At 51.6% G+C, this 18,160-nt stretch overlaps 1 protein-coding gene across 1 annotated transcript in view; it reads left to right on the forward strand.

Annotated features, from left to right (window-relative positions):
• Positions 1–17,519, forward strand: part of TRIM27 (tripartite motif containing 27) — an 18,216-nt gene extending 697 nt beyond the window's left edge. The window contains exons 2-8 of the mRNA XM_077752375.1: positions 795–890; positions 4,710–4,940; positions 10,646–10,668; positions 12,357–12,472; positions 12,604–12,636; positions 14,432–14,458; positions 15,905–17,519. Coding sequence (XP_077608501.1) covers positions 795–890; positions 4,710–4,940; positions 10,646–10,668; positions 12,357–12,472; positions 12,604–12,636; positions 14,432–14,458; positions 15,905–16,500 — 1,122 coding nt within the window. The 3' untranslated portion in view covers positions 16,501–17,519. The remainder of the gene's footprint in view (positions 1–794; positions 891–4,709; positions 4,941–10,645; positions 10,669–12,356; positions 12,473–12,603; positions 12,637–14,431; positions 14,459–15,904) is intronic.
• The last annotated feature ends 641 nt before the right edge of the window (positions 17,520–18,160 follow it).

Genomic DNA, 18,160 nt, shown 5'->3' on the forward strand with positions numbered 1-18,160 from the left:
CCTCGAGCGAGCCGGGGACGCGCGTCAGGCCGGGCGCCGGGCACGCGCCTCGCGGGCCGGCCCGGACCGCACGCGCGCACGGTGACCCGCAGGTGTTCACGTCCCGCAGGTGCGCGTCTCTCCGGCCGCGCGCGTTCCCCCTGCCCTGGCCTGGGCTCCGGCCTGTTCTAGAAGCTCTTTCCTGCTGGAGGCATTTAGGCGCCCCGAGGCTCCGCAGTTACTCTGAAGAGTGAACGAAATAGAACGAGTGGGTGGCCCTTTGTGAACCGTTGAACCAACACTCTGGCACAGCCGGCCGGTCACATGGAAACAGGATCGAGTGTGACCGTTGTAAGGCAACGTTCGGGGAGCGCGTGTGCTGCGTTGGTGTCTGAGTGTTTGCGGGCTGTGGGAAGGACCCATGCGCAACGACCTCTGTGTGCGCATGGGTCTAATTCGTGCCTAATTAGTCACGTAGCCTTTACGGTACTGTCAGATGTATTATTTTTCGCTGGCGATAACCTTCGAGGAGGCAGGGAAGGTGGTTAGGACATTTTCTCCGTATGCTGCTCCGAATAGCTGCGGCTTGGCCCTAAGCCTCCTGGTCCGCTCACCTTCCCGCCGAGCCATGCCTTCCAGGGACAGGCAGGTGACCTGCTGGTTTAAGACACACACACACTGACTGCCACGGAGAGGAGTGGTCCCAGGACAGCTCCAGCACGCGACTGTGGCCCTGCCTGTGCAGTGCAGCGCGGCCACGCGGACGCTGAGGTCTGCCTAGTCTCCACCTGTGCAATTCTTTTTGCTTTTGTCAGGAGCAAATCCATAACCAGCTGGAGCACCTGAAAAGAGTGAAGGATTTAAAGAAGAGGCGTCGGGCACAGGGGGAGCAGGCACGAGCTGAACTCTTGGTAAGGGGATGTGGAATTCACTGGGGGTATCACTCGCTGTGAGGCTGTTCCGCCCCGTAACTGTATCCAGTCAGGTCACCCAGAACTTCCAGATGCGGAGGAAACAACCCCAGATGGCAGCTGGGGGCTCACCGGGAGAAACGAGGGGTTCCCGCATTTGGGGGGAAGAATAGAAGAGCTGAGGTTAGACCCCTGGAGACCTGACCTGTCAGTAGTTTTGTGTAGATTGGGTTGATCCTTGACAGCACTGATATGCCTGAAATTCTTGGCCACAGTTAGCCTCCTTTCGTGCCATTCTGATGATGGTTACTTGTGGTCTTTGCAAGTGACTGATGTTCTAATTTGTGATAGGGCTCTGTGTGTGATATGTATATATGTATATACAGGCTGCTTAACCGACTGAGCCACCCAGGTGCTCCCAGAGACTTTTACTTTTTTTTTTTTTAAATATTTTTATTTATTTCTAGGAGAGAGAGAGAGAGAGACAGCGTGAGCAGGGGAGGGTCAGAGAGAGAGGGAGATACAGACTCTGAAATAGGCTCCAGGCTCTGAGCTGGCAGTCAGCACAGAGCCCGACGTGGGGCTCGAACCCACAAACCGCGAGATCATGACCCAAGCGAAAGTCGGACGCTTAACCGACTAAGCCACCCAGGCGCCCCGAGACTTTTACAATATATACTTACATACCCACTATGTAGGTGCATAAGGGATTTTTTTAAACAGTAAATAAAATATTAGAAATTCCCTTAGGGCACCTGGCTGGCTCAGTTGGTTATGCGTCTGAGTTTGGCTCAAGTCATGATCTTGCGGTTTGCGGGTTCAAGCCCCCGTCAGGCTCTGTGCTGACAGCTCAGAGCCGAGAGCCTGCTTTGGATTCTGTGTCTCCCTCTCTCTCTGTCCCTCCCCCCGGTCATGCTCTGTCTCTCTCTCAAAAATAAATAAAACATTTAAAAAATTTTTAAAAAGAAATTCCTAAGAGATACTTACTTTTGAAAGCCAAGTCTTAGACTAGTGGAGTCTGCCACCATCTTGTGAAATTTTGTCCATCCTGGTCAGGGAACCTCTTCTCATGATGCCTTCAGACACCACCGTTTGCTCTACCCACACAGTCTCTGAGACCTTAGCTTCCCTTGCTTGAAATAGTTCTGGTGGATGGAGAATCTCCTTGTGAGCCTGAGTGGACTCAAATCACCGTGTCCCCTGTGGGACGGTTGTCAGGGGAGGAGGTCCTTCCCTGAGAGTCCGGGCACCTGGACACCCTTCTTGGCTCTGACACCAGCCAGCTGGGTAGATATAAAGAGTGATACGCCCTCCCTCCCTGGACCTGTTTTGCTCCTTTGTAAAATGGGTTGGTTGGATTCAACTTGCGGTTTTTCAGCAAGGATTGTACTGCCCTCTCCTTCCCTCCAGTGGTGTGAGTGTGTCTTTGGTTGTCACTTGAGGAACTGAGTGACTGGGGAGAGGAAGGCAGAGACCCTGAATGTCCTGCAAGGGGAGAAACAGGGCCATGCCAGGCAAAACTGCCCCCCCCTCCCCCAGTGCCAGTCACAACGGCTTTCAGAAGCACTGGGTCAACTGCTCTTTAAGGTCTCTTTCAGCTTTAATTTTCCATTTCTGAGGTTACATTGTATTCTTTATATCTTTAAAAAACTTAATGTAGCTAAGGAGAGGTGTAGGCTTACCAGAAGGGTTTAACACAGATGTGTGGGCGTCACTGTCCCACAGTGAGTGCTTAGGAGGGGCCGTCAGCAGGATGCGTTCATGCAGGGAATCCTCAGGATGAGTCTAGATTAGAACAGGTGTCAGCAAGCTTCTGTAAAGGGCCAGATACTCCGTATTTTTGGCTCTGCGGGCCACATCGTCTCTGTCACAAATGCTCAACTCTTGTAGCTCGAAGACCACTCAGTATGTGAATAATGGGTGTGGTTGTGTCCCAGTAAAACTTTATTCCACAGGAGTAAACAAGGGAATGGAGCACAGAGCCTTTTTTTTTTTTTTTAATTTACATCCAGGTTAGCATATGGTGCAACAATGATTTTAGGAGTAGATCCCTTAATGCCCGTGCCCTAGGCCCATCCCCCTCCCACAACCTCTCCAGTAACCCTCAGTTTGTTCTCCATTTTTAAGAGTCTCTTATGTTTTGTCCCCTTCCCTGTTTTTATATTACTTTAGCTTCCCCTCATCTGTTTTGTATCTTAAAGTCCTCATATGAGTGAAGTCACGTATTTGTCTTTCTCTGACTAATTTCGCTTAGCATAATACCCTCCAGTTCCATCCACGTAGTTGCAAATGGCAAGATTTCATTCTCTTTGATTGCTGAGTTATACATATACATATATATATAAACACACACACACGCCACATCTTTTTTATCCGTTTATCTATTGATGAACATTTGGGCCTTTTCCATACTTTGGCTGTTGTCGATAGTGCTGCTATAAACATTGGGGCGCATGCGCCCCTTCGAAGCAGCACACCTGTATCTCTTGGATAAATACCTAGTAGTGCAATTACTGAGTCACAGGGTAGTTCTATTTTTAACTTTCTGAGGAATCTCCACACTGTTTTCCAGAGTGGCTGCACCAGTTTGCATTCCCAACAACAGTGCAAAAGGGTTCCTCTTTCTCCGCGTCCTCGCCAACATCTGTTGTTGCCTGAGTTGTTCATGTTAGCTATTCTGACAGGTGTGAGGTGGGACCTCATTGTGGTTTGGGTTTGTATTTCCTTCATGATGAGTGATTTGAGCACTTTTTCATGTGTCGGCTGGCCATCTGGATGTCTTTTTTGGAGAAGTGTGTATTCGTGTCTTTTGCCCATTTCTTCGCTGGATTATTTGTTTTATGTTTATTAAGTTTGATAAAATTCTTTATAGATTTTTGGATACCAATTCTTTATCTAATATATCATTTGCAAATATCTTCTCCCATCTGTTGGTTGCCTTTTAATTTTGCTGATTGTTTCCTTTGCTGTGCAGAAGCTTTTTATTTTGGTGAAGTCACAATAATTCATTTTTGCTTTGGTTTCCCTTGCCTCCAGAGACGTGTTGAGTAAGAAGTTGCTGCTGCCAAGGTCAAAGAGGCTTTTGCCTGCTTTCTCCTCTAGGATTTTGATGGCTTCCTGTCTCACATTTAGGTCTTTCATCCATTTTGAGTGTATTTTTGTGTCTGGTGCAAGAAAGTGGTCCAGGTTCAGTTTTCTGCATGTCGCTGTCCAGTTTTCCCAGGACCGTTTGCTGAAGAGACTGTCTTTATTCCATTGGATATTCTTTCCTGCTTTGCCAAAGATGAGTTGGTCACACGTTTGTGGGTCCATCTCTGGGTTTTCTGTCCTGTCCCGTTGGTCTGAGTGCCTGTTTTTGTGCCCGAGCACAGAGCTTTCAGGGAGGCCTGTCAGTGGGAGGTGGGGTAGAGAAGGAAGGGAGGACTGGCTTTGCTGAACAGATCTGCACCGGGAGGGAACCTCACCCAGAGCCAGGGAGGGGGTAGTGGATGCACACCCCTTAAGGCCAGAAAGAGGGTGTGGGTGCATGGGAAGGGCCTCAGTGACGTGGTCGGGGTCACGATGCAAGGATGGAGTGTTCCAGCCCATCCCCTGTACCTGACCCATCACTTCCCGGCTGTCCTTCATGGCTCCCAGCCCCCTGCCGGGTGGGTATGTTCCTCCCTCCTCCCTTCTCCAACTTCTCCGTCACTGTGTGTGCTCCTCCAGAGCACTGGGGTGGGATGGTGAGGTCTGGTGGGGGGCAGCCCAGGATGAAACAGAAAGGGCTCTGGAAGAGAGCCTTCCGTCTCCTCAATGCCCCTGCCTGTCCCTGTGCAGAGCCTGACCCAGATGGAGAGGGAGAAGATCGTTTGGGAGTTTGAGCAGCTCTATCACTCCTTGAAGGAGCATGAGTACCGCCTCCTGGCCCGCCTGGAGGAGCTGGACCTGGCCATCTACAACAGCATCAATGGCGCCATCACCCAGTTCTCCTGCAACATCTCCCACCTGAGTGGCCTGATCGCCCAGCTGGAGGAGAAACAGCAGCAGCCCACCAGGGAGCTCCTGCAGGTAAGGGTCGGCGCACCCGTCCACACAGCCTGCAGGGAGCTCCCGCAGGTAAGGGTCGGCGCACCTGTCCACACAGCCTGCAGGGAGCTCCTGCAGGTAAGGGTCGGCGCATCCGTCCACACAGCCTGCTGGAAAGTCTCCCTTTTCTCTGCCAGGCAGCACCAAGGGCCCCCCACTCCCCTGTGAGCCTGGCCCTTGCTAAGCTTCGCACCACGTCGGGGAGGGGGATATTGCAAGAGAAGCGCCAGCTGACACCGCCTGGGTTGCTCAGTGTGTTGTCTCATGAAGGAGCAAAAGGAAGGCCTGATGCCCGGGCCTGTCCTGCGTGGACAAGTGCTGTGATCACGAGTGAGGTTCTTGGCCTCTCTGGGCCTCACTGACCTGATCTGCTCCTGGTGTAGGGAGGGGTTGGGCGCCCATGCCGTTTGAAGACCGTCTCCATGCAGTATCTCGTCACTGTAACATACACACGTATGTGAGCACAGCCACCAATGGTGAGCACTGGAGCCGGAGTCATTGGCCCAAGCCACCCTGGAACTCAAGTCCGGGGTAGGGCCTGTGATACGGCTGCGTGGCCCCGACCAAGCCAGACCAGGACACGAGCTGGTGTTCACTCGGTGCATGTGGGCAGGCTGTTCTGGGCCAGGCGCTGTTCCAGGCATGGGATTAAGTGGTGCAGGGCCCTCCTGAAGTTCATGTTCTCGTGTCGAGCTCAGACAGCAAAGGAGTGAACAGCAGGTAGAAGAGATGCTGATAAACGTCCTTAAGGGGGGATGATGGCCAAAGTCAAGGGTCGGCAAACTGCTCCCCTCCTGTTTTTCTGTGGCCTGCGGGCTCAGTGTGGTTTTTACACTTGTAGATGATTGGAAACCATCAGAATTTTATTTTGTGGAACGTGGAATTATACAGAGTTCGAACTCTGTTGTGAGAGAGTTGTTGGCACACAGCTGCACGGTGCATCGCTGCCTTTCTGCTGCCAGAGCAGAGGGTGCAAAACCAGAGCGACGTGCTGTCTGGCCTCTGAGAGCGAGTGTGCTGACTCCTGTTTAGACTAGGAAGGCCTAGGGGCGCCTGGGGGCTCAGTCGGTTAAGCAGCCGACTTCGGCTCAGGCCATGACCTCGCGGTTCGTGGGTTCGAGCCCCGCGTCGGGCTCTGTGCTGACAGCTCAGAGCCCGGAGCTGCTTCGGATTCTGTGTCTCCCTCTCTCTCTGACCCTCCCCTGTTCATGCTGCCTCTTTTTCTCAGAAATTAAAAAAAATAAAAGCAACGAATAGGAAGGCCTAGGCTTGAGCCTTAACGAACAGCAGCCGGGTGGTGGAGGGGAAGAGGAGGACCTGGCGGGGAGCACGTGGCAGAATGTGTGGCACAGTGTGGCCGGGAGGAGCGGGGACAGCAGGGTCTCATGCCGTCGGGGGCTGACGTCCATGGCTCAGAGCCGCGAGCACCACTCGTGCACTGCCTTAGTGAGCAGTGTGGGCGGGACTCACTTCGGGGACGGTGGTCACTGGCGTGGGGAGAGACACCACGGGTGGGTGACAGTGTCGGGTGAGGAAATACTCGGGGGTGGGGTGGATGGGGGGCGATGCCTAAAGACACGAGGCAGACGGGAGCAGAGCCTGTGTTGTCAGGATGCGGGTCAGGAACACCCCTGCAGCTGGAAACCGCTGACGTCTGTGCCTGAGAGGGCAGAGGGAAGGGGACCCGCGTGCACACGCGAGTTAGTGCAGGAAGATCTTGGGGGAGAACGGAGGGTGGGGGGAGGTGGAGGCGGGCAGGGNTCAGAGTCTGGGAAAACCAGGTGGTTTGAGCCCCGGAAGGGTCACTAGGTCAGGGAACGCCAGTTTACACCGGGGCCAGTCTGCCCTGTTGTGTGACTTTCTCGTCCACGTTGTGCTCTGAGAGCAGGAGGGCTCTGGCGCAGGCCCAGGGGAAGCGGGAATTTGGGTGTATCTGGGGTTAGCGCTTTGTAAGATGGAGGTGAGCGTTCGGTTTTGTTGCTTTATTGGGATAAAATATATGGAAGTTCATCATTTCAACCATTTCTTTTTAGGTTTTTAATGTTTATTTAAAAAAATTTTTTTATGTCTTTATTTTATTTTGAGAGAGAGAGACAGAGAGTGAGCAGGGGAGGGGTAGAGAGAGAGGGAGACACAGAATCTGAAGCAGCTCCAGGCTCTGAGCTGTCCACACAGAGCCCGAACTCACGAACTGCAAGATCATGACCTGAGCTGAAATTGGATGCTCAACTGACTGGGCCACTCAGGTGCCCCCATTTCAACCACTTGCAAGTGTACAACTCATGGGGGCGCCTGGATGGCTCAGTTGGTTAGGCACCCAACTGTTGGTTTCAGTTCAGGTCATGAGCCCAGAGTCATAGGATAGGATCAAGCCCCGAGTCAGGCATGGAGCCTGCTTGGGATATTCTCTCTCTCTCTCTCTCTCTCTCTCTCTCTCTCTCTGCATGAGCACTGCTTGCTCATGCGTTCTCTCGCTCTCTCTCAAAAACAAAAACCATACAAGTCAGCAGCATGCAGTAAACTCACATGAAACCACCAGTCTGCCCTGTGTCTCGCGGGGTTGCCTGTGGGCAGAGCCCCGCAGTCTGGCTTCTTTTACTTGCGTATTTTATTCTTGGTTCAGCCATGTTTCAGTGCTGCGTTTATTTTCACAGCTGGGTAACGTCCCATTGTGTGGATACGCACCACGTTTTGTTTCATTGTATTGTACTTCATTCATGAGTTGGCAGGCTTTTGACGATGGTGGATGGTGCTCTGGACGCTAACACCTGACTCACTTCAGCACTTGGGTGAGTCATCTGAGCAGGGGCCACGTTCCAGTCTGAGTAGATGTGCTGCCAAAATGAACACTCGAGGTTTTAAAAATTATTACTTTTTTTAAACATTTATTTATTTTTGAGAGACATACAGATCATGAGCAGGGGAGGGGCAGAGAGAGAGAGGGACACACAGAATCGGAAGCAGGCTCCAGGCTCTGAGCTGTCAGCACAGAGCCTGACGTGGGGCTTGAACCCACGAACTGCGAAATCATGACCTGAGCCGAAGTTGGATGATCAACCGACTAAGCCACCCAGGCGCCCCCAAAATTATTACTTTTTAAGGTGGAAGATACTTGTGAGGACGTTTTTGAACAGATGGGGTCACTGAAGAAAGAGGGGTTGTGGACATGGAAAGAGAGGGAGACGGTCTTGATCACCACCAGAGAGTAGTTATGGTGGAGGTCATGGGAAAAGTGAGCTAAATCGTACTTGACGGGGAAATATTAGAGGCATTCCCACCGAGGTCGGGAAGAGGACAGGGCGTCCACTATTGTCTGCCTCTACTTAGCATTGTACTGGAGGGGTTTGTTTGTTTTCTCAAAAAATTTAAAATGTTTTATTTTAATGTTTGTTTATTTTTGAGAGAGACAGAAGGTGAGCAGGGGAGGGTCAGAGAGAGAGAGGGAGACACAGAATCGGAAGCCGCTCCAGGCTCTGAGCTGTCAGCACAGCCGACACGGGGCTTGGGCTCACAAACCGTGAGATCGTGACCTGAGTTGAAACCAAGAACCAGATGCCTCACCGACTGAGCCAGCCAGGTGCTCCTAGAATACCAGCATTTTCTTAATTCAATACACTGTTGGCAAAGATGTGGAAGAGAGAATCTCATGTGCTGGTGGGAAGACAAAGTGTTTGGCGGTATGTAACAGATGTATGCATGCGGTTAGACTTGGACCAATGATCCTTCCAGGAATTTACCTAAGTATGAAAATATGTACAACAACGCACACACACAAGGTTACACGACGTAACATTGTGATTGCGAAGCATTGGAGAAAAGCCCACCTTCCAGACTGAGGTTGGATGAACTAATTCTGCGTGTGTTTGCACCATGGGCACTAGGCCACTGTACAGAAGAGTAAGGGGGGTACCCATGAGCTGATGCAGAGAGGTTTCCAGGAATGTGTTGTGAAGTAAAAAGTCAAAGTGCAAAATGCGGAGGATGCTACTTGCAGTGGAAGAAAAAAGAGATCTTTGAAATCATGTATCTGCTTGTTTTTACAGAGGAAACAGTGGAAGGAGAAACCAGATGGGGACAGGAAGATGGGATGGGAAACGGTAGGCTAGGAAGTGACAGAGACTCTCTGGCCAAGTCTCAGACTTTCTGAGTACTATAGTAAATAAGAACAGTGATGGATTATAGCCTATTAAAGTAAGAATATATGAGTTCATACTAATAATAAATGGGGGAAATTACTCCTTTCAGGAGAATGTTGACTAAGCAACGTAGAAGGAATTTGGGGACACCTGAATAGCTCAGTCGGTTGAGCTTCTGACTTCGGCTCAGGTTATGATCTTACGGTTCATGAGTTCGAGCCCCACATTGGGCTTGCTGCTGTGAGCGCAGAGCCTGCTTCAGATCCTCTGTTTCTTTCTCTCTCCACCCCTCCCCCACTCACACTCTCTCTCTCAATAATAAACATGTAAAATATAAAATAAATTTAGAAGCTATGAAAGGACTGGTTAACCATCATAGAAGTTAATTCAGACAGTAATTACCAGTGGATGTTAAATCTAAGGGAGGAAGTTTGAGAAAGATTAGAATAGTAACGTAGTATCAAAGTATCACTTTCTCATTACTTCTTAGTTACAAAAGGAAACAGTAGCTATCCAGCGATCAAAATATCACCAGTAAGGGGCGATGGGATATCTGTGCCTTTAGAAGAATGCTCCATACCTTCGTCCCAGAGGAGACAGCCTGACTTTAATCATGAGGGGAGTATCTGAGAACCTCCAAAGGACAGACGATTTTCTGCAGAATAACAACCAGTGTCAGTGCTGTGAAAGCAGTGGTACGGAGTCACCCAGATTGAAGATGCGCGTCACGATAGCTAAATGTGGTGACTGGTCCTGGATTACCAGGGGGAGGGAGTAGTTGTGGGGAACTTTATTAAGATGATCGGCTGGGGGCTCAGTTAGTGGAGCATCCGGTTTCGGCTCAGGTCATGATCTCACGGTTCATCAGTTTGAGCCCCACGTTGGGCTCTGTGCTGACAGCTCAGAGCCTGGAGCTGCTTCAGATTCTGTGTCTCCCTCCTCTCTGCCCCTCCCCAGCCTGTGCACACACGCTCACTCTCTATTTTTCTCTCTCAGATAAAGAAACTTAAAATTCAAAAAGAAAGATGATTGCTTACAGAAGAATATGGACTGTGAGTTAGATAAACGTTGCATCCGTGTTCATTGTTCTGGGCTTGATTACTGTAGTTGTGTAAGAAAATGTGCATGTCCCTAGGAAATACACACAGAAGTATGAAGGGGTAAAGGATATAGTATAAAGAATGATCTCAAATGGTTCTGGACATAAATGTGTCTATAATAGTTCGGTGAGGAGTACACACAAGCTGTGTACTCACAGCTTTTCTGTGTGTTTGAAATCACTTCACAAAAAGTCAAAGCAAGCTGGGCAAGTGGACAGTTGTCAGTGGGTGGGGAACTTAGGAAATTGTGATCAAGACGTCCTTGGCCGGCGGGGCGGGAGCGGACGTAGGAAATGCTGGGTAGCAAACTGTGTGCCTCGGTTTCCTCAGCCCGGGTTTCAGCCCCGTGACTAGGTTGTACACTTGTCTGGCTTCTCACAGGAGGGTTTTCACAGCCATGAGAGAACTGAAGTGACGACCTCTCACAGTTACCTTCTCCTTTCTCTCGTAGGACATCGGGGACACGCTGAGCAGGTACAGTGTTCTCTCCCCCAGTGTTCAGTCGAGTGTACGGCATGTCCCTTACACTCCTGAGTCCCAGAAGGAGCCCAGAGCCTCGGAAAGATCTCTTCCCAAAGTGTGTCCTGCCCGTCTCTGGACCGAGTCACTGTGTGCAGAGAGCCAGACGGACCACGGATCTGCTCAAACTCAGGAATGACTGACAAATTGTGAGGGTGAAGGATGGAGTTGTGCTTGTGGTTTGTGAGGACACTTCCGGGGAGAGACTGAAGGCTCCCAGGGACCCGGTCGCTTCGTAAGGGTTCCAGGGCCCTCCCCCGACCACACTCTCCTGGCTCCACCATGGGGAGAAGAGTGACGGGCTCAGGGCTACGTGACTAGTGCCCCGTTCCCCGGATTCCGACCCTCTTCTCCTTATTCCTGGGCTGTGTCCACGATGGGGAGTGAGTGAGAGGCCCCTGGATGCTGGGGCGGGAACGAGGAGGGAGGCCCCCGAGGGGGCTGGGCCTCGGGGACCTGCCGCTTGGCGCAGGGGCATCTGCAGGCGCAGAGACTGACTTTGAAGGAGCTGAACGTTGAAGGTGGTTGACATTGGAATGCTGAGAACCTCTGGGCGGCTGTGGCCGGGCCGTGCGGGAGCACTCGACCCCGGGGATGGCCTCGTGCATCCGCGGGGCGGCTTGGCTGGGTGGCTATGTGGATAGAATGATGTTGGTAAAATTAAGACTTTGGAAGAGATGAGTTAGAACATGTCCAGTCCCAGCCAGGTGGCCCCAGTGATTACGGCCCTTGTTACTTTATACTGTTGGTGCCAGTCTGTTCTGGCCCAGCCTAGGGAGAGTAGATCCTTTAGAGCTTAGCGCTTTGTGACGTTCATGTTTGGGTTTGGCCTCTGAAGTAGGAGACCCAACATTTCATTGGCTTAATGCTTAAAATTAGTAAAAAAAAAAAAAAAAAAAAGGTCACCATGTAAGAAACGTGCGGGTAGGTGGCCCAGGGTTCTTCTGCGGCCCCTGAGTTGCGGTCCTGGGTCTTATGTACAGTCTCAGGTGGTCGATGGACCGCTAGCCAGCTGCACGCCTCTTCGGCCGGCTTCTCAGTGAGCACGAGACCGTCTTATGTCTTGTTGGCCAGAACTCAGCTGCAAGGTCCCATCTAGACTGGGCAGCCAGAAACTCAGAAACTTGGAGGGTGGCAGAAAGAGTAATGGGGAGGCAATTCGCAATCAGTTTCCTGCCGTAGACCCCAACGCCCACGCCCGTGAGTAGGGAGTGGAGTGGGTACTTGTCTGAAGACTTTCTCCCTGTATTTGGGAACCTGAAGGCACTGGGTCATATCCCACCATGAAGCTCAAGGACTTGGATAGAATCTAGAGCTTTCTGGCAAGGTCTGCCTTATATTCAGTCCAGTAGACCTTCCTGAGGACAGGCCGTTTGAAAACCCCTGAGCTCTGTGCTGTGGGGGGTCTGAAATGAGTAAGATGTTTCTTCTGCTCTTGTCCAGAGGATCACAGTCTAGGAGGAGAGCAGGGAAAGGGTTGTAGTGGCTGCTTTTAAAGACCGTTGGGCTGGGGGCACCTGGGTGGCTCAGTTGGTTAAAGACTGTTGGCCAGTTGAACCCAGGCTTTGTCTGGGATCCTAAGATGTGGGGTCGGGGTTGGATTTACTCATTGTTTTGTTTTGTTTTGTTTTGTTTTACTTTAGAGCTGAAAGAATCCGGATCCCTGAACCTTGGATCACACCTCCAGATCTGCAAGAGAAAATCCACATTTTTGCGCAAAAATGTCTGTTCTTGACGGAGAGTCTGAAGCAGTTCACAGGTAATGCAAGCAGGCAGATCCACTGGGGGAAATGGATTCATGCCCTGAATGTTTGCGTGTTGCCCGAGGGGAAGATCTGTTTTCCAGCCAGCTGTGGGATGCAAACTGAATGTCTTCTTTTCTCCCCCTAGAAAAAATGCAGTCGGATATGGAGAAAATCCAAGGTAAATTTATGCATTTATTGGGCTTTTGATGTTAAAGTTTCCTGGGAAGGGAACATCTACTTAAAAAATTTTTTTCTTAATGTTTATTTATTTTTGATACAGGGAGAGCATGAGCAGGGGAGGGCAGAGAGAGAGGGACACAGAATCTAAAGCAGGATCCAGGCTCTGAGTTGTCAGCACAGAGCCTGATGCGGGGCTCGAACTCACAAAGAGTGCGATCATGACCTGAGCCAATGCCTAATGATGAATGAGCCACCCAGGTGCCCCCCCGAACATCTACTTTAAAAGTGCAGGAAAATGAGAAGGATGTGACCCCCACTGGCCAGCCTTCCTGGATCTTCCACTTCTTCCTTTTCCCTTTTAACTGGGTCAATTAATAGCCTGTTCTTTGAATTTGAGGTCTTTTAACTACACACACTCAGTTCTCAGTCTACATTGACAGGGGAGAAAAACAGGCAATCCAAAAATTAATCCAGAATTCATTTAATTAACAATGCTTAATGCTTATTTATTTTTGAGAGAGAGAGAGAGACAGAACACTAGTGGGGGGGGGCGCAGAGAGAGAGGGAGACACAGAATCCTAAGCAGGTTCCAGACCCCACGCTGTCAGCGCAGAGCCCGACTTGGGGCTTGAACCCATGAGCTGTGAGATCGTGACCTGNCCTAGTTTTTTTACTTGGGAAAAAGACTGAACCGAAAGCTCGCCCGTTGCACGTCATGTGAGCCAGGATATAATGTTATGACTCGTACTGCTCCTGGGCCTTGGTGCCCCCGGGACGGGGTCCTGCGGCACCTGCAGGCAGTGGCCTGAACCGGGTGTCAGGAGGCAGGCCGCCACAGCCCCGCTTAGGAAGGGTTCCACACTGTTAATTCCTCGTCCATGATGTGAGGAAAATGGTTCTGTAGGACTAAGTTAGTTACTGTTTCTAAAGTCTTTAGAATGGAGCCTGACACATAATAAGTCCTTTATTTTTGCTTATTAAATGAAGTGTTTTAGGTATTTAAGAGAAGCCCTTTTAAATGTAGAATTTTCTGATCATGAGCCACATTCAGTTAGAAGTTGGCTGTATCCTAAATGCTAAAGTCCCTAGGTGGCCTCGCGGGATCCGAACCCTTATGCGGAGGTCAACCCTTTTCTTATCCCCATGGTCTCTGGTGGTTTCCTGTGTGATGTATGCTAAGACCTTGTTGCATTTTATCTGTTCAGATAGACACTCTTTTGGCATGTTAGCAACACTTAGGTAGGGGACGGACACTCAGTGTCTTCCGCAAGCAGACAGACAGGAACCGCACTAGAGACCGTGGATGATGCTGGAAGTGGTCAGTTCAGTGGTCAGTGCAGACGTGACCTTCCTTGGCATGGCTCTCGATGACCTCTCTTGCCCTCCTGCCACTTAAGAGGCTTGTGAGAGCTCATTTGTGAACATGCTTTGTCCACTGTTAGTGCCTTTCGAGTGAGTGGTCCCATTTTCCCAGCATGGTAGCAGCTGCCCCCCAGCCCCCGGAGCAGAGGCGCCGAGCCGGCCGGCCCACCTCGCAGTGGGGTCCTTGACCTTGGCTCAGTTTGACCCCATTTGCTACCAACCTCAGGTACATGGTCATCCTTCCCACCCATGGTTCCCGCGNCGATGGAGTCACGTGCCTTGTAGGGAACTCTGTGCGTGACGGCAGCAGGGCTTCTGGACTGTGTAACGATGCCACAGCTTTATGGTGATGCTGACCAAGCCCCTTCCATTAGGTGCTTCTTGGAAATACTCACATGACGTCCATAACTTCTTCTCTCTTGTTCTTTCAGAATTGAGGGAGGCTCAGTTATACTCAGGTAGGTGATGTGGACAAAACCATATGGAAAGAGGAGTAAAAGCCCTCAAGCCCTAACTACTATCGTGAATGATTTGGGAAATTGCCTAAATTTGGGTTCTTCAGGTTATGTGTATAAAAGTGATAAATGGTAACCAGAAAAAAAAACCCAACATTGTTTCTATGTGTTTACAATGTGTTTGGCTCCTAAAATGCCCCAAAGCTGCAGCCAGTGGAGGTACCGGAGTTCAGAAGCCTGGGGGGGAGCCTGTGCCCCCTCGCTCTGCCGCTCATCCTGCCCGGCCTCAGGGCCACCATGGGCTCCCACTCCGTGAACTCGGCTGTTCGAGGTGCTGGGCATCCAGGAACATCATGTCCTCTCATCTCTGGGTGGGAACTGAACCCCCCCCTTCCCCATGACCATCACCGTCACCCAAGGGTCAGGGGACTGGGTCCCAAGGACCCAGAGGCACTACATCATAGGTGTGTGCTCTCCGCAGTCACATGGTCCCTCATGAAGACAGGCGCTCTGCGCACACCAGGTCTAATTTTGTTGGGGTTCGCCACTGATGCATATTCTGTAGTTTCAGCAAGTGGTAAGTGAGTGCCTGGCTTACGTCCTCCCCTGTCTGGCATCGTGCAGGGTGCTGTGGAGGGAACCAAAGAGCAGAAGACGCTGTTCTGCCCTTGGAGTTTAGTGTCCGCTGGGAGGTTGGAGGCACCCCCATGGCACGGCAGACAGGTGGCTGAAGGCCGTTCACATTGTCGAACCATGAACCCAGAGGTCACCTCCACGGTGGCTCGTCATGAACCTTTTGTGGGACTCATGCAGCCTGCCTGGACTATGGTTCGGAGGGATGGTGCTTGGGAGCTTTCCTCCCGAGCAGGATTTGACAAGTGTGTGTGAGAACCTAGCGCTTTAAAGCGGGGAAGCCCCACACGTTTGCAAGATGCTGTAATACAAGCACCCAGGGACGTGACATGGGTGATCCATCGTGTCCGGTGTGAGAGGGAGAGGTGAGGGCGTGGCTGGCCAGCAAAAGCTTCTTGACGGAGATGTGGGGCTTGCACTGGACCTTAGAAGAAGAGGAATGGGTTTTTTTGCGTGGGTTGAGTAAGGATACAAAAGAGTGACTTGGAAGGTGGGCAAATTGATACAGGATCACAGTCCCTTATTCACATATCCCAAATCCCAAAATTTATGTGGGAGATTCCATCATCATGGATAATGTGGCTTAAGATGTCAAAGAAAGGGAACAGAGGTAAAATCTCGGTACTTTCGATGTATCTGGTCTTAGAAAGGTGATGAGCTAATTCAGAGAGTCGTTTTGCAGATGTCGAGTCAAAGATGAATTTCGGAAGGCGAATGCAGCCTATAGGGGGCGCTTGTATCTTTCTGGGGAGGTCGGGGAGAAGCCGGCTGCCCTCCAGGCGCTGACCCACCCTCCCCTCCCCCGGGTCTCTGCAGTGGATGTGACTCTGGACCCGGACACTGCCTACCCCAGCCTGATCCTCTCCGATAACCTGCGGCAAGTGCGGTACAGCTACCTGCAGCAAGACCTGCCGGACAACCCGGAGCGCTTCAATCTGTTTCCCTGTGTCCTGGGCTCTCCGTGCTTCATTGCTGGGAGACACTACTGGGAGGTGGAGGTGGGAGATAAAGCCAAGTGGACCATCGGTGTCTGTGAAGACTCGGTGTGCAGAAAAGGTGGCGTGACCTCGGCCCCCCAGAATGGATTCTGGGCCGTGTCCTTGTGGTACGGGAAGGAGTACTGGGCTCTCACCTCCCCAATGACTGCCCTCCCCCTGCGGACCCCCCTCCAGCGGGTGGGGATTTTCTTGGACTATGACGCTGGCGAGGTGTCCTTCTACAACGTGACCGAGCGGTGTCACACCTTTACTTTCTCTCACGCGACCTTCTGCGGGCCCGTGCGGCCCTACTTCAGTCTGAGTTACTCGGGGGGGAAGAGCGCGGCCCCGCTCATCATCTGCCCCATGAGCGGGATCGATGGGTTTTCCGGCCATGTTGGCGACCATGCTCATTCCATGGAGACCTCCCCTTGAGGTGAACTCGGGCCACCCGGGCTGGCGGCCGTGATCCCACCCCAGGCGGAAGGCGGCTTGCTGCCTCGCCGCTTCTGTTCGTCTCAGCTGGACGCCCTTAGGCTCCCAGGTCCTGCAGCGGGACGTGGGATGTCCACGTTCTCCACCTTCCGCCCCCTTCCCTTGCAGATTGTGAGATGTATTGACATGTGCCAGAGTGCCCAGAAATAAAAACCAGATGTCCGCCTCCGGTATCTGGACACTTTGGTTTCAGCCAGTCCTGGAGGGAGAAAGTGTGGACGGCGCTCGGAGAGCCGTTCGGAACACTTTGCCGGGGCTCCACGCGGCCCCCTCTGGTTCAGCCCCACATAGTGGTCACGGATATCGCGGTTTTCTGGGCTGAGGCTCCTTCCTAAGAGCCTGGAGAGGAACCACAGGGCCCTGTCAGCATGGCTCCCTCGATCCCGGGTTCTCCTCTGGGAGTAGTACCTCTACCCCATTCCCATTCTCCCGTAGTTTTATTAACTCCATTAAAGAGGCCTCTGTGTGTTTTGATTAGTTAACAGTTATTTTACAGTAACGGTGGGAAATGGCGCCACGTCTGTTATGAGATAATGTTCTAATCAATGTGCTCTTTGCCTCTGTATCTGTTCCGAGGGCTTTGTCTGCTCCCTCCATTCTGACCGGGGCACATCACCCAGGATGATTTCCTGCCACACCATCCGTTGTCCCCAGACCCCCCCCCACTCCCATCTGTGGACTGACGGTCAGTCATACCCCCTCCCTGGAGTGATTCTGAGGCACTCTTCCAGGGATTCATGGACTTTTTGCCTCCTTTTCTCCATTTCCTTTGGGGAATGACCTTTCTAATAGGTGTACCATCGAGGGGCAGCTCCATCCCCGTAGCTGTTGGGCCGCGAGGCATTCTGGGGCTGAAGGCTAAACAGATCACTTCAGGCCCCCACGATGGTTCTTCGTCCTCCTTCCCTTTGGGTACATGCCCCTCTGTTTGAAAATAAAGTGACTATGGATGTTGTTTACATTGTTGTTGCTTTCCGGGTCTTGGTAGGATTGGGTTCTTAGATGCTGGGCACAGTTGAAGGGGCTGGTTCATGTGAGTTCCCTATGGGTCCGGAATCCTGGTCTGGCCAGTATTTTACTTCAAACTGGATGATAAAACGAGTTTGGGTGCCATGTCCCTGCTTTCTAACGGTGTCGAGAAAGCAGTGTTCACAGCCTTATAAGTTCACCAGGAAAGGGTTCTCAAGCCCTTCTCTTTTAAGCTTCTTTATTTTGAAAGAGAACGCAAGCAGGGGAGGGGCAGAGAGGAGAGAGCATCCCAAGCAGGCTCTGTACTGTCAGCGCAGAGCCAGACATGGGGCTTGAACCCATGAACCATGAGCTCATGACCTGAGCCAATACCAAGAATTGGATGCTTAACCGACTGAGTCGCCCAGGCGTCTCTCTACAGTCCTTCTTACAGCTGGTGGTGAGATAATGCAGCAATGCTTGGCAGAGGTCCGAGGGCCCAGAACTTGCTTCCCAGCCCAGAACCACCAGCCTAAGCCCTTGGGGGTACAAAGGTCACCGCATACTGAGGAGGAAAGATCAGGCTGAGAGAAAAGCTTCATTCCAGGGATTTGGATCATTTCTGCTTCTGGACACGGCCTCGAGTGTATAG

Source organism: Crocuta crocuta, unplaced genomic scaffold (genome assembly GCF_008692635.1).
Source record: "Crocuta crocuta isolate KB4526 unplaced genomic scaffold, BGI_CrCroc_1.0 scaffold336, whole genome shotgun sequence".
NCBI lineage: Eukaryota > Metazoa > Chordata > Mammalia > Carnivora > Hyaenidae > Crocuta > Crocuta crocuta.